This window comes from Cladophialophora bantiana, assembly GCF_000835475.1.
Source record: "Cladophialophora bantiana CBS 173.52 unplaced genomic scaffold supercont1.27, whole genome shotgun sequence".
Taxonomy (NCBI): Eukaryota; Fungi; Ascomycota; class Eurotiomycetes; order Chaetothyriales; family Herpotrichiellaceae; genus Cladophialophora; species Cladophialophora bantiana.
The window spans coordinates 161,733-184,665 of NW_015971601.1; the positions used below are offsets into that span (position 1 = coordinate 161,733).

General features: G+C 51.5%; 10 protein-coding genes across 10 annotated transcripts; 3 read left to right on the forward strand and 7 right to left on the reverse strand.

Annotated features, from left to right (window-relative positions):
* Positions 1 to 554: 554 nt before the first annotated feature.
* Z519_12251 (uncharacterized protein) lies at positions 555 to 3,390 on the reverse strand (the record flags this gene model as incomplete). The annotated part of the gene is made up of 4 exons (XM_016769957.1): positions 555 to 2,621; positions 2,668 to 2,766; positions 2,823 to 3,024; positions 3,101 to 3,390. The coding sequence occupies 4 exons, from the start codon at positions 3,388 to 3,390 to the stop codon at positions 555 to 557; spliced, it is 2,658 nt and encodes an 885-aa protein (XP_016613809.1).
* A 220-nt stretch (positions 3,391 to 3,610) lies between these two features.
* Positions 3,611 to 4,899, forward strand: Z519_12252 (uncharacterized protein; the record flags this gene model as incomplete). Its single annotated transcript, XM_016769958.1, has 2 exons — positions 3,611 to 3,760; positions 3,826 to 4,899. The coding sequence occupies 2 exons, from the start codon at positions 3,611 to 3,613 to the stop codon at positions 4,897 to 4,899; spliced, it is 1,224 nt and encodes a 407-aa protein (XP_016613810.1).
* Positions 4,900 to 5,889: 990 nt separating this feature from the next.
* Z519_12253 (uncharacterized protein) lies at positions 5,890 to 6,192 on the reverse strand (the record flags this gene model as incomplete). Its single annotated transcript, XM_016769959.1, has 1 exon — positions 5,890 to 6,192. One exon carries the CDS (start codon positions 6,190 to 6,192, stop codon positions 5,890 to 5,892), a length of 303 nt encoding a protein of 100 aa, XP_016613811.1.
* Positions 6,193 to 7,080: 888 nt separating this feature from the next.
* Z519_12254 (uncharacterized protein) lies at positions 7,081 to 8,144 on the forward strand (the record flags this gene model as incomplete). The annotated part of the gene is made up of 3 exons (XM_016769960.1): positions 7,081 to 7,393; positions 7,455 to 7,698; positions 7,763 to 8,144. The coding sequence occupies 3 exons, from the start codon at positions 7,081 to 7,083 to the stop codon at positions 8,142 to 8,144; spliced, it is 939 nt and encodes a 312-aa protein (XP_016613812.1).
* Positions 8,145 to 8,559: 415 nt separating this feature from the next.
* Z519_12255 (uncharacterized protein) lies at positions 8,560 to 9,697 on the reverse strand (the record flags this gene model as incomplete). The annotated part of the gene is made up of 3 exons (XM_016769961.1): positions 8,560 to 8,795; positions 8,901 to 9,525; positions 9,587 to 9,697. The coding sequence occupies 3 exons, from the start codon at positions 9,695 to 9,697 to the stop codon at positions 8,560 to 8,562; spliced, it is 972 nt and encodes a 323-aa protein (XP_016613813.1).
* Positions 9,698 to 10,710: 1,013 nt separating this feature from the next.
* Positions 10,711 to 12,531, reverse strand: Z519_12256 (uncharacterized protein; the record flags this gene model as incomplete). The annotated part of the gene is made up of 6 exons (XM_016769962.1): positions 10,711 to 11,129; positions 11,185 to 11,323; positions 11,389 to 11,540; positions 11,605 to 12,213; positions 12,282 to 12,368; positions 12,423 to 12,531. 6 exons carry the CDS (start codon positions 12,529 to 12,531, stop codon positions 10,711 to 10,713), a joined length of 1,515 nt encoding a protein of 504 aa, XP_016613814.1.
* Positions 12,532 to 13,204: 673 nt separating this feature from the next.
* On the reverse strand, positions 13,205 to 14,798 carry Z519_12257 (uncharacterized protein; the record flags this gene model as incomplete). The annotated part of the gene is made up of 2 exons (XM_016769963.1): positions 13,205 to 14,352; positions 14,417 to 14,798. 2 exons carry the CDS (start codon positions 14,796 to 14,798, stop codon positions 13,205 to 13,207), a joined length of 1,530 nt encoding a protein of 509 aa, XP_016613815.1.
* Positions 14,799 to 15,315: 517 nt separating this feature from the next.
* Z519_12258 (uncharacterized protein) lies at positions 15,316 to 15,980 on the reverse strand (the record flags this gene model as incomplete). The annotated part of the gene is made up of 3 exons (XM_016769964.1): positions 15,316 to 15,419; positions 15,471 to 15,780; positions 15,846 to 15,980. The coding sequence occupies 3 exons, from the start codon at positions 15,978 to 15,980 to the stop codon at positions 15,316 to 15,318; spliced, it is 549 nt and encodes a 182-aa protein (XP_016613816.1).
* A 591-nt stretch (positions 15,981 to 16,571) lies between these two features.
* On the reverse strand, positions 16,572 to 18,029 carry Z519_12259 (uncharacterized protein; the record flags this gene model as incomplete). The annotated part of the gene is made up of 5 exons (XM_016769965.1): positions 16,572 to 16,688; positions 16,763 to 17,324; positions 17,378 to 17,686; positions 17,736 to 17,860; positions 17,928 to 18,029. 5 exons carry the CDS (start codon positions 18,027 to 18,029, stop codon positions 16,572 to 16,574), a joined length of 1,215 nt encoding a protein of 404 aa, XP_016613817.1.
* Positions 18,030 to 19,761: 1,732 nt separating this feature from the next.
* On the forward strand, positions 19,762 to 21,582 carry Z519_12260 (uncharacterized protein; the record flags this gene model as incomplete). Its single annotated transcript, XM_016769966.1, has 5 exons — positions 19,762 to 19,870; positions 19,921 to 20,356; positions 20,408 to 21,026; positions 21,091 to 21,238; positions 21,302 to 21,582. The coding sequence occupies 5 exons, from the start codon at positions 19,762 to 19,764 to the stop codon at positions 21,580 to 21,582; spliced, it is 1,593 nt and encodes a 530-aa protein (XP_016613818.1).
* Between the last annotated feature and the right edge of the window lie 1,351 nt (positions 21,583 to 22,933).

The window sequence follows — 22,933 nt, forward strand, 5'->3', positions numbered from 1 at the left end:
AGCTTGAGGGGCCCTTTGCCGACTTTGGGGGCTTGGGACTTTAGGGGTGGGTCCCCCCGGACCGCTCTCAATGGTCCGTTGCTGGGTGTAGTGACGCCCTTTTACTTGAACAGGCACGGGGAGGGGAAGCGCCATGAGTGCCCTAGGACTGCAAACTCCCTGGCCTCGTCCATACAGAACCAGCCAGCGACGTAGTAGGTGCGCAGTATGTGCTCATGGACTCATTGTCGAATCCTCTGCATTTGATAGCCCCAGACATTACGGGTATAAACTATGTATGGGTTCCAGATCATTTTCCGTGGGGTCATTGTTACTGTTAGTACATCTAGCACTGAGAGTGCTTTCTTAGAACTGTCACCTTTTCATGCTTGCCTTCTCGAGGTATAGCATTGCTGTGTCCACGCATGCTGTGAAACACCGCCCTTCAGAAATCTCTGAGAGGGGTCCCCAAGAACCAAACCACCAATTTTCCCCCAAAGTTTCGTTTGTACCTTGGCCTTGTCCTGAACGCCGAAAGAAGTGCCGAAGAAGTGCACGTTCCGCAAAACTCCTCACTAAAACAGCATGTCGCTGGAGTCATCATTGCTTGCCTCTCTGTCCATCATTTCATAGTCGTCCATCGTCTTCCTCCTCTTGACCTCCATTGTCCGTTGTTCCAGCTTGCTGACATCCAGTGCAGGTGCTTCGGAGGCATTGTGCCGGCCTCCCCAAGTGAAACGTTTGATGAGACTTGACCGTCGCTTGGGGTCGGCACTTGATCGTCCAACATAGGTTGAGGATGAGGAGGACCGTGTTGACGTGAAATAGGATCGTCGTTCTGAATTGGGTGTCATTGGTGAGTGAGCCTTGTCACGAGGAGATGGTCGACTATCTCTCAGATCTTGCAGCATGGGGTCGTCGTTGCTTCCGGAACTGATGTCACTAGGATCGAGGTCCCATCTTGAACTGAACAGCTTCATGTCTGGATCTGTGGCATACAGTGTCTTCAAGTCGGTGACGTCTTCTTCTCCTCGAGGAGCCACGCTCGCACGCCTTTTCCACATGTGCCACAACAAATGGTCGTTTCCAAGTACTTCTGTCAATGAGCTGTTCGATTGTTCCTCGGGCTGGCTTGTTGACATGGGTGTTGTCCTGCCACCAACAAGACCTTCCTCGTCCGAGTTGCGCTGTAAGTCCAGGTAGTCTCGGACCCAACCTTCCTCGCTGAAGGAAGGAGGATATGAGCTGAAGTCGGCTAGTTGAGGCTTTGTATAGTGGTCACGACAGTCTTCGAGGGGCACTTCGCTTGCATCACTCGCATCTGACCACCAGCCGAGGTCAGGCCTCTCATATAAGCTGTCCCTCTTCCATGGGCTGTTTTCTTGGTCCACTCGATGATTCTCATGGCGTTGCTGCCTCAGCGGATGCATGCGGATGACATTCTGAGTAAGCCAGGCCGGTGAACCAATGGCACGAGACTGCCTGATTATGCGTCCTTCATTCATAGGTCCTTCGCAGGCCAGAAGCATTGACACATCACTTGTCCCTGACATGCTGTCCGAGTACTTTCTGTTTTCGTTAGGTGGGAGACGGGCAGTCCTGCTGGGTTCAATCGGGCAGTCGTAGGTTTTATCTAGCCTATAGCCACCGCCTTTGAGTTCCACGTCATGCAACTCTTTTGCTGCACCACAAAAATCGCCATTGGTATCTTCCGCTGTTACTGTGTAGACGTAACACCTAGATGTATTAGCGTGGCCATCAAATTTAAGGCAAAAATTGCAATCGTCTTGATTCATGGCTTCATCATCAAAATCTGGCTCGGATCCAAGCTCAAACCCATCCCTCGCTTCCGTCTCTGAGTGGCATGGCATATTTGGATGATGCAACAAGTCCCAGAGGGAATCGGGCGGTTTGTCGTTTGGACGGCGCAGAGGTCGAAGACTTCGAGCAGATGCGTGACATCGCACGCCATTCATGATCGTGAACCAGAGATCCTTCTGCAGGTTTTCTGCAGTTTCTCTCTCCCTGTCATGACTTCCAGACCCCGAGTTAACTGATCCTTCAAGCTGCTGTGGTGGAGCACTAGACTCTGAAATGCCGAGGAGAGTCTCCAAGAATCTGGAAACAGTCGGAATGAATCTTGCCTGCTCTTCGAACATTTGGATGTAATTTGGGGTGAATGTAGCAGGGGCGAGGTCGCACAGGCGCAGAGTGTTCTGATCAGTTAGGCATTTGACACCTGCATACAAGCGAATGGGTTTGGAGCATATACTGCCACGCACTCCCGCGTCAAATAGCGCGAAAAGGACGTCTTCGTCCAATCGTGGTCGCTGCTCGTTAGCCTTCCTTGGTACCTGTTCACTTGACGGTGAAGGCTTGGCCGCGAAATTTATAGTCGGTGTAGACTGCAGCTGTAGGCTCGCCAGAACAAGGTTCCTGGGTGGGTTCCTGTCCACATGCTGGCTAGTCAAAGAACGATCACCTAGACCATTCCTTGGTTCGGGAACGGCGATGATCTGTCCCTGTTCGTCCAACAGACTCTCGCCAGTAAAGTGTAGACGTAGGTGCACTGACTCCAACTCTAGCAGAGGAATCCTAATAGGAAAGGATGAAGATGAATGGCAATCGAAATCTCTTCGGCTCTGAAATGCTGATTAGCATTTATGCAGAAAGTTAACAGTGCCATACACAAAGCTTGAAGCTCATGTCTAGAACCCTCTCAGCCTCAGTGGTACTGGTGTGAGTGGATCGTATTAAAGATGCCTCATATCCGAGTTGCGCCCACATCTATGTGAATCGATGAGCACGTCGTGCGAAAGGTGTTGGTTTGAGATGAGGCTCACCTCAGCACCTTCAACGAGATAGACAATGCTTGCGTTGACATCTTTCAAGACAATTAGGCCAAGATCTAAGTCATCAGCAAGAGAACATTGCAGGGACAGAAGAAACGATCTTGCTCTAGGAAGCCATAGACGACAGGGCTGAGCTTGTTTGTCAGATACCAGTGGAGGGTCTTGGGAAGCATCCTTGCAAAAGACCTTCACGCTTGTTGAAGTTAGCATGCGAACATCAGATTTTCGGTGTACAAAGAGACTTCTTTCTAGCTCAAAGACCGTCTCACACATTCTGGAGGACCGGTCTGTGAGTTTCGGAAGGGAGAAAAACCAGGTCTTCCAGATACCGAACGGGAAAGACGAGGTCTAGGAAATTGCGAACAGTACGTGTAGTCTTCGGAAACGGCGATTGATTTTTCCGGCTGCGCATTGGAGCAGCGAGCAGCTTCGGGTTGTTGAGGATCAGTATCTCATCATTCTCCACGCCAACTATGGAAATACCTAGTATTACGGCCAGACAATCCTCGACTGGGTGACGAACTACCTTCTCAATGCCATACAAAGCAATTGGTCCCATGTCGTTGCGAGAATGATCCAGCTATTATAAGCTCCCAGGAACTTGCTATATCACTGCCATCGTTCAGGCAATGGCTCGACATTCGTTATTCCATCTGCTGCGGGCAGGGTTCGTACAGCAAACGAACCGGAAGCTAGCCCTTGCGAGACATGTCCTAATACGGCCCTTCCACTCTACTCAGGCCTCTCGTACGGATGGAGTCTACAAAGCGCTCACAGAGATGCGGGTCAGAACACCCTGGATTCAAGCACTCCGAGAGAGAAAAGAGGCGGAGAACCACACTCACACCCCAGCGGTGGAAAGTGCCAAACCAGCCCTGGCACCCAAGAAGATGTCGGATAGCTACGTCAGCCTTGTGCTGCCCCTCTCTGTTAGTACTCCCCAGTGCTCATGACGTTTTCTCCATTTGCCAATGGTTGATATGCATTTCTGTAGCAAGACCCTTGGCTACTCGACACCTACGCCAACTATACGGGTCAAATCCGTATCGGTACCCTGCTCATGGACCTGGACGCGCTGGCCGGGGTCGTTGCCTACAGACATACTGGCGAAGGAGTCAGCAATGTGACTGCGGCTGTTGACAGGATCACCATCAAGAACCCTATTCGAGAGATTTGTGATTTGGAGCTGAGTGGACAAGTGACCTATGCTACCGGAAGGAGCAGCATGGAAGTGACTCTGCAGATCGCCAAAGCGCCAAGCCCAGGTCGACAAGTCGCACCAGAGGACGTTTTCATGACGTGCGCTTTTACCATGGTGGCACTGGATCCTAAGACCAAAAGACCTGTTAATATCGCTCCCCTGGAAGTCAACACCCCAGCGGAGAAGGCGCTGTTCGCCAAAGGCGAGGAAAACTACAGAAACAAGAAGACCATGAGATCTGCACACATCTTGACCAAGCCACCTGACGCAGATGAGTCGGCTCTAATCCACAAAATGTGGACGGATTCTCTTGCGTATGCTGACAGCAGGAACCCGAAGAAGCAGCCGGCCAACGTGCAAGCCATGTCGAAGACCACAATCCACAGCACGCAGATAATGATGCCGCAGTATAGGAACCGTCACCATTTCATGATCTTCGGAGGCTTCTTGCTTAAACAGACGTTCGAATTGGCGTTCACCTGCGCCGCGTCTTTCTCACACACTCGTCCACGATTCTTGAACCTCGATCCTAGCACATTTGAAGAGCCCGTCCCCGTTGGTTCAGTGCTCTACGTCTCAGCAGGCGTCTCGTTTACAGAACCTCACCCCAGCGGCGGAACCCGGATCCAAGTAATGGTTCGGACGCACGTCCGGCCTGTTGAGCACCAAGATCAAGAAAGGAAGTCTACAGGCACGTTCTTTTATACCTTCTTCTCGCCGGCAGACGTGAGCGTTTTGCCGCAGAGTTACTCAGAGTTCATGCGGTGGGTCGCTGGAAGAAGACGCGCTGAGAGACTGTCAGCCATGCTAGAGGCTGATCCGAACCTTGTGCTGGGGAGTCTGCATGATGAGAATGTGACTGAGTGATCTCTCAAAGTTGCCGAAATGATCACAGCTTCGAGGGGGCAAAGAACTCGATCTCTGACAAGAGTTGGCTCGAGGTTGGTTGTCGCTTCATGTTAGAGTTTCCAGGTCCGTCCTGGACCAAGGACTCTAACGAACAAATCTTGAAAGAGGCATGTCTTGAATTTGAAATATTGGGAGGCAACAGCCCTGAGAGGGGCTCTTCCATCTCCTCTTGCTTACTCCAGACTGAGGCGAGGTGAAGGAGGAGTAGTACTTCATGAGAATGTGAATGTTTGGGCGCATTCAAACGTGTTAGAAGGCCATAATAATAAGGGCGTGGAATCGACGTGGGATAGTAGACCGCTTGCTGTGAGAGCGACGATGCAGCGCAGACCAGAGCCAATAAATATATTCATACCATAGCTGGAAATGAGCTGCAATGGTGATGTCTTTTGGGATGTATGGCGGGGCTCCTAAGAGTAAGAACTCAGGAGAATAGATAGAACCATTTCTGCCCACTATCGAACCGATCCAATTCCGTTGCATTTGGAAACGAGGGCAATGGCTTTGTTCTTTACGACGCTTGTCAACGCAGGGTAGGAAATAGGCCAGAGAATTGGGACCGATGACCTATCGTTGGAAGCAAGCGTTTGCTGGGTGATGGCTGCTCGGTATCATCTGGGGCAAAGTCGGCTGGGGTATGCTAGGATCAAAGAGCACGTTTCTCCTCGGAAGACATCGGGTTTTGTTGCTTGAATAGCGCAATGCACCGGAAAGGTCGGCAAGATTGTGGAAGCCATGCACTATGCTGTCGTCAGAGAAACAATTGGCACCTGCGATATGATCTTGAGTGAGTTGTTGCGCTAAAGCGGTGCGGCTGGACAGCTCTTCAGCTTCTGGTATTGAAGGCTTTGGCTGGGAATGCCCTCTTAGATAGGCGACCCTGTGATCATGTTGAGGGTTGATGTTGTTCTTGACCCCATCATTATGTAGGCGGAAGATGTAATGCAGTCAAGGGTCTTTGGCACCCTCTCCCTGTTTCCCTCTGCCCTGCACACTCTCTTCCCCAAGAACTTTGGCGCTGCCCATGAACAACGCCCCGACGTAGCCACCCAAAAACCGCATATCTTGAGCTTGCACGGCCGTCATCCTCAACAGGTTCTCGGTGTCTGCTAGGTGCGCATTCAATTGAGCCAACTGCGCGTGCAGATGAGCGTACTGCCGGGTTTTGTTGGTGGATGTTGTGTTTGTTGACGCGACCGATGAAGGTCGTGGCAGGAGTTGTTTGGAGGGGTTGATGGAGGTTCTGTCCATGTTGAAAGTGAGGAGGTCTGGAGGATGGTCCTAGACACGGAAGGGCACGACTTGGGCCGAAATAAAGGTGCTGCGTCTTGGAAATAATACTTTTCTGGAGCGTTCTGAGTTTGTCGAGACGCGACGCGCAGGTTGCACTAGCCAAGGCAAGGCTGTGGCAGTCGACGCAGCCTCGTCATCGTTTTCCTCCTCTCTTGCCTGACTGAGTTATTCCTTCATAGGCATATGACTTGAACATGTCCAATAGCAGGGATACCCTGGAGCCATCTTTATGTTCTTGATTTGGTCCAGCTCGAGTCTTTATCCTCGCACATGTAGGGGTCTGCACATTTGTCCACATACAGCAATTTCGCACGCTCCTGTTAAATCACACCAAGAAATGTCGTACGAGGCCCAAAAGGGGCATGAAATTTACCCTGTTGGTCGGCTTGCTCATTCAAACGGTATTACTAATGCCCAGGCCCACGGCAAGGTTTCTTGAGTTCTCGTCTGTGCTAGCAGCGTTGCCTCCGACTGTATGTCTGGTTCGATGCCTTTGGCTCTCGTCCAAATGCGGTAGTTGCTTGCCTGGAGATCAGCTTCCGGAGCCTACTTTCGCCTAGGGTGCTAGGACCCAACGCAGATCTGGGGATCAGCCGCATCGAGTCGTGAGCCTTGTTATACCCATCAGGGGGAATGGTCTGAACAAGGTGAATTGAGAAGATAATGGTCATCTCTACGGGCGCCAGAGGGCTCAAGGATGACGCGACTTTGGTTCGCTGCAGTCATTTTGAGCTTACGTCTCCGAAGCGAAGCGCCCTATGCTCGCATCTGCAACCTTGTTCTCTTGGTGTGCTTCTCATCTCTATAAAAAAGTTGACTGATTCTTTCAAGGGACCACCTTCCGATATGACCTATTCAGTCCTCCTGCTCGGCGCTACAGGCAAGGTCGGCCACAAAATACAGAAAGAACTGACCCTCCAGAAGCAGCATTTCTCGAGAGTGGCATTTCTCCTTCCGCAGCCCAATATTGCTTCCGATGAGGGAGTCGAGCACCCCCCTACCATACTGGAACGCATTTTCGGATACCCTTCCGATTCCGACTCCTATAGAGGTTTTGAGATTGTCATCTCAGCGGTTGAAGATGAGATTTGTGCAGAACAAACAGAATATGCTGAGGCAGCATTTGCTGCTGGAGTGAAACACTTCTATCCCGCCGAATGTGAGAGCAGCTTGCCCTTGTCAAAACAAATGTTTCGAGATGCTGCTGACTTGGGATCGAGATGGTCCTAACCTCAACCATCCTGACATCAGAGACGAGCTGTACTTCGCCGACAAGCTGGCTTTGCGCAAACACATTGAGGCGCTGGTCCAGGCTGATACCTCCCTCGGCTTCACGTATGTTATGACAGGCGTCCTCTCAGATTTCCTACTTGAATCCAATGTGTTGGGGTTGAACGTAGACAAAAGATCGGCAACTTACTTTGGGAGTCCTGACGCTAGAGTCTCAACAACACATAGCGATGAGTGAGTTTCCATTTCAACCTTCTCTTCTCCTGCAGAGCTGGTCGACCTAACTCTATCTTTGCAGTATTGCAAAATTCATCGTTGCGAGTCTCTTACCGCACCACCTCCCCTGCCTCAACGCAAGGCGGCACTTGTGCTTTGCTGGCTCAACATTATCGAACCTCTCTCTCTTCGATGCCATCTCCTACGTCCTTCGCCGTCCCCTAGATGTGACATATGACCCCCTCGATGTATCGTACGAAAATAAGTCTCAGCCGAAAGCTGCAGGCGATGAAGTCCGGCGCAGCTTTCGAAGAAGCCTCGGATTCGGTGGATTCGAGCTGAAAGAACAAGAAGTAGCTCAGAGTGGGAGGGAATTCTGGCACGAGGTCAAACCAAAGGCCTGGGCACAAGTGGTGTATGAATTCTTCACGAGCAAGGAACGAGGATCGGAGATGATCAAATGAGACTCGGTTTGCGAACTTTTCATTGCAGGTCAATGTTTGGCAGCTTTTGTGAGTCCCCTGTCTGTCGTGTACGCTACGGCTGGTGTTCTTGATCTTCGATTCTAACATTGTCACATCTATTATGCCAGCAGTAGCAGGTCACTAAATTACGCCGAGGATGGGCCCTGGACTCGTCCATCCAGCGTAAGTCCATGCAAACAGGCCAGCAACATAAGTCAAACTACTTTGCAGTGACAAGATATGAACATGTCGCAAATCCCCTGATTGCTCATCATTTCTGGCAGTGTTCAACCTTTGTACACTTCTGCGTCTTTAAAAGAACGTATGCGACAAACACTTGAGTATCTTCTGCTTTCAGAAGCACTGCTAGTGTATGCGATGGCACAGAATGAGATATCCACGTCAACCTCCTTTCTCAGGGCACAAGAATAGCTCGCCCTCTCACCTTGCCCGCGGAAAGGTCGTCAATGGCCTTCTGAAAGTCTTCCAGCTTATAGATGGACGTGTGCAGAACCACTTTCCCTTGAGCAGCCAGTACCATCAATTCGGCCAGGTCATTGTACGATCCCACTAGGTTGCCGATGAAGTTGATCTCGGTCGATATAATGTCAATGGTTGGTATATTGATGTTCTCTCCGTATCCAACAATGTCTATTTTCTCCCTTCAGCATCCCATCATATATATAGGGGGAGAACTAGAGCTCTGGAACCTTTCCTGCACAGCAAAAAGAGGTTTGGGAAGGAGAAATGACTTACAGTAATTTCCTGCTCGGCGGAGCATACGAACACCGGTAGACGTTGAACCGCCTTCGGCGACGAAATCGATCACGGCTTCTGCGCCTTTTCCTCCTGTTAGAGACAACACCTCTTTGACAAAGCCATCATCGCTTCCAGCCTGCACGACATGATCCGCTCCCAACTTCTTGGCCAACACCAGTGCGTCCGAATTCCTGTCGACCACAATAACCGTCGCCGCGCTGATGGCTTTCATGACTTGGATCCCGATGTGTCCCAGGCCGCCGGCCCCGATCATGACCACAAAATTCCCGGGTCTGAGCACCCTCGCCGCCTTTGCGCTGACGTGGTAGGCGGTGAGCCCGGCGTCCGCAAGGGCCGCCACGTCGGCGGGCTCCAGCTTGGGATTCAGCTTGATGACGCTGCGCGCACCCGTCCTGAGGTATTCTGCGTACCCGCCATCGACGTTAATTCCCGGAAAGACCGAGTTCTCGCAGTGCACGTCGTCGCCGAAGCGGCACGCGTGACATAGGCCGCAGGTCACTAGCGGGTGCAGAATCACTTTGTCGCCGACCTCGAGTCCCGTCACGGCCTCCCCTTTTGCATGGACCCAGCCAGCATTTTCGTGCCCGATGGTGTAAGGGAGCTGGACGCCCGGACTTCTCGGCCCACTGGCCCTCGAGGATGTGGATGTCAGTACGGCACACCCCCGCGGCGCCGATCTTCACAATCACGTCGAGTGGCGACGTGATTTTGGGTTCGGGGACTTCGGACAACTCGAGGTTTTTATGGTAGCCGACGACGCGCACGACTTTCATCTTGGCACCATCAACAAGATATGTATACAATATATATTGTAGCGAACTAGGGCGGAGAGAGAACGAAATCCCAATATGACAAGTCTCAGTCTCTCAGACGCGGTGTGGGACTGTGACGGACCAGCGGATATGTGATATGTATGGGTTAGCCCCTTTCGCAGGCAGCCTTGCCCCTGTAAGGAAGTACACTCCCTGAATAAGTCGAGAGCTTGGGTACCGGAGTACGGAACAGAGGCCTTCGAAGTCAGAGCAGACAGACGACCTTTTCCCAACACGTCTTCTTGTCCTTGGGCGATGGCTAAGATGTCGAGTTCTCTTCTTTCTCAGTGCGGTATCCTGATCTGCCTTGATGCCTATCTCTCCCAAGCTACCTCCAAGCGGCCCAGCTGGCAACTAGTCCCCTTTATTATCCAGCAACTATTCTCCCCGCGCCAGACACAGACAGAAAAAGAGATGAACGCGTCATCTTCTACCCAGTCAATCATGGGCACGGAGGAGCGGGGCAATGGGCACCACATACATATGGGGTTTGTAGCGCACAATGTTGCATTGCGCACACCCCTCCCCCTCTTCGCCGACTCGTCTCTGCAAAAGGGCCCATCGTTGACGTCGTCTTTGCCCAATGGGACATCTGGGAAATTCGGCTCTCAAGGACAAGCAGTAGGTCTCCAACAAGACCCCGGATCGAACCCTGAACTGGTGACTCGTTCGTGTTTTGCGGGGAAATGGGGGCAACTGCCGCGCATTCAATCCTTGCAGTGAATCATTGTTTTGCTTGCTTGCTTGCTTGCATGCTAGGGTCGAGTAGCTGGAAAAAGACACGATAGACTTGTTCGCTAGTCACAAAACATTCCCCTTATAATTGCCCGCCTCGTCCAGGACGTGCTGCGCTCCTTCCCAGGCTTTCCGTATGACTTGGGCGTGCCCTTCGCTCCGGACTCTGATATCACATCTATAAATCGCTCGTCAGCAACATCCTTTCCTCGAGCCGTCTGGGCGGAGTTGATAAATTCTTACTTGAACGGAAGTGGCCTTGCCGCAATCGACTGTGTAAGTTCGTCCTGGTCAACTTCGATCTCCCTGCCTTGAGCGTCCTTCGCTTTGGCGATGTCAAACGCCCAGAGAATCCGGGCCATGGCCAGAAGCAATGTACCCTCGGCAACGTGGATCCCTGGACAGATCCTCCTGCCTGCGCCGAACGTCCAGTGGTCGCGGTCGTGGATGTCACTTGCGAGTGCCGCTTCTCCCATCGTAAAGTTGGGATTCTGCCTTGATGGATCGAAGACGCGAGGGTTCGGGAACAGAGCTGGGTCGTTGTTCGCCGCCCATACCGCCAACAGGATGGTTGCCCCCTTGGGGATTATGTACCCGTCAATTTCGTCTTGGGCGCGAGCCGAGTGGGGAATTGCACCGGTCACCGCTGTCGGCATCCCTACCAGAATCAGCCTCTGTCCACCTCTCAGGGTAGTTGGAGCGGGCATGCGTACATCGGAGGGTTTCTTTCATGATCTGCCGTATGTATGGCAGGTTTTCAAGATCGCTTGGCTCAGGCAATCGATCAGTCCCAACGATATCGTCTAGTTGGACATGAGCTTGCTTCTGGACATCCGGATACAGCATCATTGCCTTGAAGGTTATGTGTTAGTATACTTGAGAATGAGACTTTCAGCTCAAGCAAAGTAATGCCCTACCTTGATGAACCCAGCTAGCTGGTTGCTCTGGGTATCTGTTGCTCCCTCCATGGCAATTCCAGCTATGTATGCGGCGGCATGGTCGGTCAAGATGGTACCTTCCTGCTTTCCCTCCCAAGATTTCTGCGCTCGAACTATATCTGATGCGAAGCCTATCGGACGGGACAATTAGGTCAGTAGCCTCCCCTGGGAGACAAATGCTTTGGAATTTCTTACTTGGCAGCGAGTTCTCGCAGGTCATTGTCTTCTTAGTATCGCTGAGCAGCTGGTGAAACTGTGCTTTCTCTCGACGAAAGATCTCTCTGGCGTCTCGATACATTGGATACAAGAACGGCGGTAGCCAGCGCGCAATGGATCGCAGCTGAGGGTACCAGTCAAACAACTGGCTTTTGTGGACCATGGTGAAGAACCCGTGGGCATTGTGGAGGAGCTCCTTCATGACAGGGTTGTCCGGGTTAGTGACGCGGAATCCGTACGCCATGCTGGTGGCAGCGCTCAGTGTCGTCCTCGTGATCAGTGCTTCAAAGTCCTGTGGGCGATTCAGGAGATCGAAGCAGAGCTGCTTCGTCTCCAGGTCCTGGTACGACGTGTACCGGGCCGCTTTTGTGCTGTTGAGGAACTGGTGGTAGAGTTTCCGCTCGACTTTCCACAGGTCATCGTAGCCTCGCATGATGATCCTCGAGTGCTCGAAGATGTCCTGCATAAAGAGGGCTGGCCGGTCTGCATAGTTGCCGCTCCTCTTGTCCACGAGTCTCTTGATCATATCGCCGCTGGCCAGGATGATGACGTCCTGGCTCCCCAATTTAAGGGAGAAAATCGGTCCGTCTGTTTTCTTCGTTCGACAGTTACCATCACCTCTCAAGCACGACTGCCCAAGGAGGTTTAAAACGCACATTCTTTTGCCCATTTCTGATGGTGCAGGTGTATGTCTTTCTTTGGGATCTGATGTAGATTTCCAATGATGGGCAGGGTTGGCGGCCCTTGACTCCTGTCAGCGAGAGGTCGGGTATATCTGGAAAAGGACGAATGTATACCTGGAGGCATATTCCGGTTTCGCATGCCAATCGACAACAGCCGGACAAGCAGAAAGCAGGCTGCCATTGACGCGATCAAAATGCGAACGTCCATCATGAGAAAAGCCATTCTTCGCACCTAAAGAGCACTCCGAGGAGGAACAAAGCGTAATCGAGACAGATGCTCGTTCGCTCCGTCTTTCATATAGATGTTAGAGACGAGGTGCCGCCTACCAATAGAGACGCGGAAATACCCCAAAATTGAGCTTAGTGATCCCTTGTCAGGCTTCCTGCATGGAGTACGCATGTCTGACATGGTGAAGAGATTAGCCGTCAAACACGAGCAAGCCACCAAACAATATGACGGCCGTAATCTAACTTGTAAAATGCTGCGATCGCCACCTGCGGGACATGCTGGCTGTCATTTAACAGCTGGATGAGCCTTGACTGCTTTGAGGGGCGAATTGTTGGGGTCTTCGGTTATCAGTTTGGCGGGAGTTGTCATCTTGTGCGAAAGGAGCCCAGCCTTGTCGATCTGAACTTCGAGCTCCCTGATCCATCACACTCTGACTAGGGAATACATGTCAGTGACAGGGCGCCGCAGCCTTACGCAGCAAGTCGGTATGTAAGTATTATGTCGCCCATCGCAATCTTTCCACAAGTCAGAGCCCTCGTCTTATGTCATGAAGCACACTAGAGTCCTCCCATAATTGCCTCGTTCAATCTATATCCCAGATACCCCGTAGCTCTGTCAGCCTGTCCAACATCGTTGTATCCAGGTCGCCCCTTGATCCTGGTGCAGCTTATGCTCCTGCGTAAATGTCGCTATCGAAGTCCAACGTGTCGATCTTGTCTCTGCCCTCTGCTTCCGTGCTCACCCAGACACCAACGCTCGTGCCGGGACACATGAAGTCTCCAAACCCGTCTTCGTCGATCTTGACTTCTTCCTTCTGCCAGCCCAGCACGTCGGTCCAGAGTTCTCCTGCGTGTTCCTTGCCCACGAACATCCGCTTTGTACCTGGTTCGGCGTTCGACATGACACAGGCAAGTCCGGATTTCCTGTCTTCAGTACCTCTGCGTACGAATCCGATACAGTTTGGCTGCTCGTCAAAGTAGTCGTCCTGGTCCCCGTACGCAAAAAGCTTCCTCGCGAGGACGAGGTGAGGCAGTTTCCCCCCGCATGTCGGTGGCTCTGCCTGCGTGCCCTTCATGCCATAGAGATCGCCGTAGAAGACGCACGGGTAACCTTCCCTCCTCAACAAGATCAGAGCGTAGGCGATCGGCTTGAAGAAGCCTTCGATGGGTGTCTCCACCGTCTGCCCTGGCTGAGTGTCGTGATTCATCACCACCGTCACCGCACTTTCAGGCCTGGCTTTTACAAGACTGTTGTCGAACACTTTTCGGAGGTCCGCTTTCTCGGTCTTGGAAATTTGCGAGAAGGAATACACCAATGGCGAATCATACAGGGTGAAGCGGTGGTGCATATGGTTTAGCCAGTCCAGCATTTCTTGCGTCTGGTCGGTCCAGTACTCCCCAACCAGAAACATCTGGCCCTCGCCGAACGTTTCCTCCAGGTGTTCAACCAAATCATTGGTGAAGCGTTCGGAGAAATGCTGGCAAGCATCGAACCGGAACCCTTTCAGCTTGAGTTCGTTAACTACCCATTCGCTCCAGTGAATTACGTCCTTCGCAACCTCTGGGTGGCTGTAGTCGAGGTCGGCAAACATGAGGAAGTCGGCATTGCCTGCTTCATCTCCCACGGAACGGGACCAATGCTTGTTCTCGCCGAGTATGCGAAAGATGCCCGTTCTTTCGGTACCTGCATCGTAGTCCGTGCCTGAAAAGTGCTCCCAGTTGTACTTTTGAGCGGAGTATTTGTCGCCGCGGCCAGGGAAATCGAAGCCCAGCCACGCCTCAATCTCAAACGCCTCCCCAATCTCCTTATTTCGGTCTGAGAGATCGATCAACCTCGGGAGAACTCTTCGACATTGCGATCGGGTCGGATACGGACTTACCACTCTGATCTACCTCGACGACTCTGCACTTCTCTTTCCTGTCCGCACCAGCCTTGTGATTCAGCACCGCATCGAAGTACAGTCCAATTCCCAGCTCCTTTGCTTTCCTGCTTAATTGATCCAGGTCCTCTCTAGGACCCCATTTGGTTGATTTGGAGCCTTTTTGATCAAACTCACCCACGTCGTACAAGTCATAAATGTCATACCCGTTAGCCTCGCCGCCGCCCTGACCTTTGCAGGCGGGAGGAAGCCAAACGTTGTCTATCCCAATATTCTTCAGGTCTTGCAATGCACTCTGCAATCGAGTCCAATGTTTCTGGTCGGCAGGGACGTTCCACTCAAACCCCTGCAACATGCAGTAATTCTCGGGTGTGCCACCCATTTCGAAAAGAAGAGCCAAAGGAGTGACTTCTTAGGGGGTATTATCGTATACTTTATAAGAAAGAGATCAGGTACAGAAAGAAAATCGAGGTAATGACTTGGGAATGCACGAAAATAGATCAATGAATGCTGGAAAAAAGAAGTATCTATAGATGACATCAACGCGAGCCAACCTTGAGCGTTTGTTGGGATTTCCTGGAAAGAGGGCCACAGCGCGGGATGAGATCATCTCTCCCCCCCCCTTTGCAGTGGTGGCGAGACTTCCACCAATGAGATGCCAATAAGAGGTCGACTATTTCCGGGCACGATCGTGCCCCGAATGTCCGTAACATGTCAGTGGCTGAACGGTGGAGAGAGTTTTCTCTGTGGGCGAGATAAGATGCCTAGGAAGGTTTGTTCGCCCCACGCGTCAAAACTATCACATGGGGGTATTGTAGATGAAACGGAGGAGGGTGCTTGAGTTGCAGGTGTAGGCCAGCGGGAGGTCAAACAGCCTCTGTGAGTTGCGTGTTGCGTATTCAAATCTTAGCTTGTTCGCGGAAGATGATGCTAGCCTTGTTGTGCTCACAGACTGAGAGTAGATCACCCGTGGCTTTGTCCTTCATGGACCCTCGTATCGTCGCTGAAGGTTGAATGTCAGTCCTTCAATCCAAACCAAGGTCGCGGTACGTACCAAACCGTAAGCCCACCTGCAACACTTCACATTCGATCAAGACGGTGGTGCCCACCTTTGTGGGCCTCAAGTACGTGACACTGAGGACTCGAGACACTCCGCCAAAGTGCCAGAAGTCGTTTCTTGCTAGAGGCGCCATAGCCATCGTCGTGCACATATCGTGGATGAGTGTGATAGCGGCCCCTGAAGCATTACCCATTCGGGTTCCGTACATGGGAGTAATTTCCATCTCGAAGACAGCCGCAACATTTGGTGGTCCCGTGGCACTGACAACGCTGAGGTCTCTCGTCATCATAGACTCTTCAAATCCCTGGGAGCATTTTGTTACAGTCCGTCTCATAGGAGCTTTGTGTCCGCCAGCAGAGAACAACGTACTTCTGCGACGGGCTCCCTTTTGTATCTGTTCATAAATTCCTCTATTCTCTGAACCGGATCTTCAATGTGAATGGCAAATGACATCCCCGGCCGTGACATGTAGTCTGGAGTATAGAATTTCTTCGGTTTCTCCATCTCAGGAGCTCTCACCGGCTGAATGTGATGGAAGCTCGAAGGATTCGGCGGGCTCGAGCGAGCAAATCAAAGAATGAATACCGAGGAGATAAACGTCTATGCTTTCAGCGAAAGAGCGGATATGCTAACGATCGATACCTTTGAAGGAGTGACATGCCTGCAATCCTCCGCCAGCGAGTCAGTGCCGAGGGTGATCGGAATCCTCCGAGTCCGCGGGATTTGTGATGTGCGTCTCACTGCGAGCATAGTCCACTGTAGGATGCTACGGCCAAGTATCTCTCAGCGAGATGTAGCGTCATCCGTCATTTTCACCATCTGACCAACGTATATTGTGTTCTCTCTGGACGAAGTTCAATTTCGGCATGTATGGAGCTCCCCACGTTTGCCATTCCCGATCACCGCAGACATTATCCTTCGATCCGGTGGGTATTCTTGCCCTAACACGGCCTCAAATACCGCCTCGGACCAGCTTCTCAAGCTCTACTCCAGTTCAAGGACAATTCTACAATGAAGCAGGTCCTAAAGCTTCAGCTATAAATGATACATTCGAGTCGTTCCAGGTCACTCGCCCACTGACCGTCTCCCAGGGCATCAAGCAGATTCCTCTCTTGCAATCAGTTTCACATTAAAATCGTTAAAATACGCGACCCCGCCTGCCACCACAAATCTTCCTGGAGTGACAAGCTGCAAATCGAAGTGTCGAATAATCTAGGATGAGATGTTAGATTCGTCTTAAAACCCTATCATCGCATGCTTGATCATCGTGTTGGAGATTGACATACCTCTGGAAGAAGCTTGTGCAGCTCGATTATGGCGATGTCCTTTCCCAAACAAATGCGAGGCCCAATGCCAAACACAAAACTGTGAAGCTCCATTTCTGCAGCTTTTTCCTTACTTTCAAGCCATCGTTCAGGGCGGAAAGCATCAGGGTCGGGTGCGTAAAGGACCGGATCTCGATGGACGACGTATGCATTGGTCGTTATCTCTGTCCCCGGAGGAAGGAAATGTCCGTCAATTACTTTACCGGCTTTTCCAACTACACGACCAAAGAGATTGTCGGCAGGCGGGCACAGTCGAGTTGCTTCTTTGATGCACGCACACATATACGGCAGGTTCTCTCGCGTTTCTTCGTATTGGATTGGAGTGGACAATTTACCTGCGCGATCGGCAGCTTCAATCTCCTCCCATGTGCGTTTCATCTTGTCGGGATCCAAGGCAAGAAATCGCAAGGTGGCTCCGAGTGCAGTCCCAGTGGTATCGGCTCCTGCTTGAATGAGGAGTGTTACGTGCGCCCTCTTCTGAACCGGGCTGAGGGGCTCTCCGTCCATTCGTGCATCTAGACAGCTGTTGAAATCGTCAGCTCTTGCGCCTGCGTCTGTCTGCTGCTTTTGACTAACTGTTGCAGGAAGTCCGGTTCATTTACAGTCTCGCCGTCTCCCAATTTCTCCTCGCGACGGGACACTTCTTTGTCGGCCCAATTCATCAGATATCCGAAACCGTCTTTATCAGTCGCCTTGGGGAGAAACCGTTCCCCGACGCCAGGAATGGACAAAATCTTTCGGAAAGAGTTGCATCGTCCAGCGAACCCAAATAGCGGGAGTCCTTTACGCCAGTTGCCGAGGATTCCGTACACGTCCCGGCTGTTCTTGACAAAGCCCCAAGGCTCAGTGAAAGAGATCATGGTCATGATATCCGCAGCAAACTCACTGCTATAATCAGTTACTTCTTCGAGGGCCGTGCGTTCACACAACTTACGCTACTCTTTCGGAGAGCAACACCGTATCGTTAGCCTGTGCTCTTTCAGTCATCTTGCGAATGAATAGGCGGACCAAGTCGTCTATGCGAGGCTCCCAGTTGTTTTTTAGAGACCCGATGGTCCACTACATGATCGCGAGTTGGTGAGTCCATGGGCTGCTGCATAAGTCATGGAAATAGATGAAAGGATACCTGCTGACCACCAAGAGCCTTCCTTAGGTTCTTGTGTTCTTCGCCATCTAGTGTTGTGAATAGATGAGGAGGCCCCAATGCACCGGTTCCATAAAGGGACATCTTCGTGTTACATTTAGGGTCCCAATATATCTCTTTGAGGGCGGAAGGCTTTGGGAACAGCAACACCGTGGGTGAGATACGGATCGGTGTCTCCGCTATAGTGGAGGTGGGAGGTAGATTAGCCAACCTTTCATCAACCGATTGAAGGAAATGACAGGTTAAACGGGGCTACACACTCCCATATTTTCTTACCACACTCATGAGCCATTGTGGTTCAACCTTCAATACCGATATAATCGCAACGGAAAGAGAAGTTGCGGCTGCATACCAGGGGCCAGGGTATTTCGAGAGAGGGTGGAAGTAGAGATTGTAGATAAATCGAGAGCATACGAGGATTGCGCCTACCAATCCAAGAAGGAGAAGACCAAGTAAAGGCGAAATGCTGTGCGTCAGCACAGTATTCACGAGCATGTTGCAGACTCAGTGATCAAATAACAGCCAGAAACTGCGTTGTTGTAGTGTGATCTCGCACCTTCACAATTTATGAACGGACTTCCCAGATGTGTCAGACAGCCCCTACAGAGATCTAAACTCTACTTGAGTGCGCGGCCGCGGGCAATACGACACCTAACTCTTAAGCACTTGGAGATGCGATGCTGTCGGTTCTCGAATTCCGCAAATGGACACCATTCCCCGCATTGCGGTTCCGTACACTGAGAGTAAGATGGGCCCTGGTTAATCCACTTGCCTGGTCGGTGGTATATGGCGGCTTAAACGCTGATCCGTCGTATCCACTGAAGCTAAACATGTAACGCACGTAAGTAGGGTATGAATCCGTCTCACCTCATAGACCGCCTGCATGTCGAGAATGAGCTGGGAGACTGGATAGCGCCGAGAAGCTCGATAACTTGGAGGAATAGTGTAAAGCATTGAACAAGCGCACCCGCTTCTCACCATAACCTGGAGAATGCGGAGAATGAAGCCCTGTGGGTAGATCTCAAGGTACTGCGGAGTATATTTCTTGAATTTCCTGGGGTCCCCGAAACCCCAAGTTCCAGGAACCTAGGTATATATTCAAAGCGGAGAACGAAGGCCGGGGCCGACTACCCTGATTGGTCCTTCCCACGGACCCACTATCATAGTAAAAAGGGGTCGAAATCTACTTGTAGGGAAAAGTCCCCGTTCCCCTCACAAATCTCCTTCATCACTCAATTTAAAGCTAATTCAAAAGCCAAAGAAATGAAGGGGGCAATTTGGACGTGCCCACTGTCAGCACGACGGCGCTACTAGTAAGCTGGCGGGATCGTGGTGGAACTGGCTGGCGATGCTCAACACACTTAGACCTATCGCCTTTGCCAACCTGTATATTTTGAGGAAGACTCACAGGGCAGTCGCCTCGAGAGCCGAGTCGGTTGGCTCTGCTCATAGGAAATTCTGTTTGTGCGGATGACGAAGCCTATGCGGTCAATACGTGTCAATTTTTTGATTACTACTAGGGGTTACGCGTTCAGCCCTGTCACTTCAGCGTAACCAAAAGGGGAACATGCGGAGATCTTTCTCCATAAATCGGACGAGTCGATGAAGCACCGAGGGAACAAAGCTAGCTGGACCGAGGCGAGCGCCATAAGCAAATCTGGGGAATAAAGCTTGATCGATTACTACTGCTCCCCCCTTGATCTTGTCTCGCAGCCTGCTTTCCTCACTGGCTTCGCTTATACGGTGTACGAGGTAGTATCCCTTTATTTCGCCACATTGCTTGGATCCCGCCAAAGCCCAGGGCTTTGAGTCCAAGATGAAGTTCAACACTTTCAACGTGCTAGTGGTGATTTTCGTCGCGCTCGGTACGCTGTCGACAGCTTATGGCCTTGCTATCATTGGCTCAACGTCTGGGCAACCAAACTGTAAGAATCGAACCCAGGAAATCAACCATATAGGAGCCTGACAGTTGCAGTCTACACGTACTTCAATCTGCCGGTACAAGGCGACCCTGGCTATGCGCACACAACCAACGTCCTCGGAGGCCTGAATGGCGCAAACAGCGGCGGTGCCTTCTTGGGCTGCATCGTTAGCAGCTGGGCAGCCGACAAATGCGGTCGCAAAGCCGCAATTATGATCGGCTGCGTTTTCATCATCATCGGCGGTGCCCTTAACGCAGGCTCTGTCGCGATCTCCATGTTTGCCGTCGGCCGTATTGTGGCTGGAGTGGGATCTGGAATCCTCGCCATCGTCACGCCCATGTACCAAGGAGAAGTCGCCACGGCTGAGACTCGGGGTGCTATGATGTGTGTCACGGGTATCATGTGGGCTTGGGGATATAGCTTCGCCGGCTGGATTGGGTACGGCTGCGCCTATATACCCGGGACCTCACCTAATGCTTCGGCCGCCTGGTAAGACGAAAAGCCCCAAGCGATCTCTTGTCTTGCTGAAAGAAATGACAGGCGGTTCCCCTTGGCGTTTCAATGCGTTCCGCCTTTGATCGTCATACTTGGCAGTAAATTCATTCCTGAATCGCCTCGCTGGCTTCTCAGCCAAGACAAGACCGAAGAAGCCTTCAATATTGTCAAACGTCTGCACAGCCAGAAGGACGACCCAGAGCAAATAAAGGCCAAAGAAGAGTTTTACTTGATGGAGAAGCAGCACGAAGCAGATAAGAAATTGTCCTTAGGTCGGAAGTTTGAAATACTCCGCACCAAGGCTAATCGACGTCGTGCCCTTATCTCCTTTTTACTGATGTTCTTCGATCAGATGATGGGTGTCTATGTCCTGGCGAACTACGGTGTACTTATCTATACCTCGCTCGGCTTGAAAGGCACCATCCCGCTGCTGCTGAATGCTTGCTGGACCACCTATACCATTTTCGGCAATACACTGACAGCATTCCTTGTTGATCGCTTCGGCCGCAGACCTCTCTTGCTGATTGGTACAACCGGCTGTCTGATGTGCCTGATCTTCGAGGCGGCGCTGACGGCCACCTACCTTGGTGGAACAAGCAAGGCTGGTTTGAACGCTTGCGTGTTCTTTATTTGGCTCTATATTACCTTCTGGTGCTCTTGCATGGTATGGAAATTGGCCCAACCGTCTTCTACAAACATCGCCGTGGCAAATGCTGATTACCTTACAGGATGCAACACAGTTTGTATACGTGTCAGAAATCTGGCCCAACCACCTGCGCTCGCAAGGTACGGCATTGGGGCTAGCAATCTTCTTCCTGACAAGTGAAATCACCCTGGTTGCAGCCCCTGTGGCTTTGAACGAAATCGGCTGGAAATGTTCGTGAAGAAAATACTCCCCATTTATATCCGATTGACACGTACCACTAACCATTCGAATAGTCTACCTTGTCCTTATTTGTCCCACCGTTATATATTTACCTATTATCTACTTCTTCTTCCCGGAGACCACGAACAGAACGCTTGAGGAGATCGGGACGCTATTCGGAGACAAGCATGTCGCCGTCCACTGGTACGGCATCAGCGAGGAGGAGAAGGAGAAGATTCATCAAGGTGCATTGCATCTTACTGAGACTGGGCGCATCGCGGACGAAGGTGTCGAGGTCTTCGAGGTGCCTACCACAGCAGTTGTCAAAAGTGAGCAGCTTGAGAAATCGGTTTGAGCAGGACCCTTAGTTGATCCTGGACGCCGGCCTGCTCCGACAGCATAAGGCGGTAGACTTTAAGGTCGATCAGTCTACCATGGCAGAAGCGTCGTCTGCAGGTTTGGAATGATATGTCCTATGTCGGGATCAGGGGCAAGGTGTACCGCGTGGCACTCTCTCCTATGAAGCAAACGAACAGTCGAATACAACTACATAAAGAAAGGGGTAGAAGCACAAGAAGAAATCCGTGAGAAATTGTCGCGGGATAGAGTTGCATGGGGGCTAATGGTAGCGTAGGGGGGCATCAAACATGTAGAGTGCGGTAGTCTGAAAAACGGCGGAATAGTGACATAAACCATGCGGAGCCAAGCTCGGTGCTTTCACCACCCATTTCGGCCGAGTAGTTGGCCTAAAGTCCTAATGGGGTCGATATGAGAACGGGTCCGATAGAGATGTCTTGATGCACGGCTATGCAGCCAGTCACGTCAAGAGATGGCTGGTATCGGGGGTAATGTCTCGGCCGCGGCTTAGAGACTAAGCTACTCGATGGCCTTGGCAGAGACGGAGATCAGTGATAGTTCGTGCGCATTTGTTGGCAAACCGGTATATTAGGTTGCGAGGGCTCTTGCAAAGCTGAATAAGGATCGGCTCGGAGGACTGTGGGTGTATAATGCGTAACCGCAAAACTGTGGAGATCGAACCCTAGCAGCGCTCTTTGCAATATACTATTTTCCAGTCACATTGAACTCTTTCCCGGTCTGGAACAGATATGCATGCTCATACATGCCCAGTGAGTCCTTGGCCGGCGTTGTTGACCTTTGACGGCAAGTTCAGAAAGATAGGCGAGAAGAGAGCACCAAGATCACTCACTCAGTGGACGATGACCGGGCCTGCGGAGATGGTTCGCCGAGCAATAAGTAAATGGAGATCGACAGCCGCAGCAATGGCGACTTTCTTCCTCCTGCGGCATGTCAACAGCGATAGACTTACATCTCTTCATAGGCACCCCGCCCGTGATCATATAGCGCTACGGACAAATGGCTCATCCCGGGGAAGTCGCCAACCCGGACCTTTATATCGAACTATCGGTTATCTCAAAGTTCACAAAGGAACTTTTCATCCATGATGGTGCTCAAGTCAAATGGTCCGGCGCGACCAAGTGCACCAAGATATCCGTGGACATACAATTTCTATCGCTCGAACGATGAGACGTGGGCGTGGAGTTTGAATTCCCCATACGGACAGCTAGAATGCCACCGGATGTATTTCGCGACTCATTATCATTTGCTCAGTCTTGATAAGTCGGGGAAGACTGCATTCGACGACGCGGTCCCGTTCTCGGTCAGGCATCTGAGCCCCCGGGCCTTGT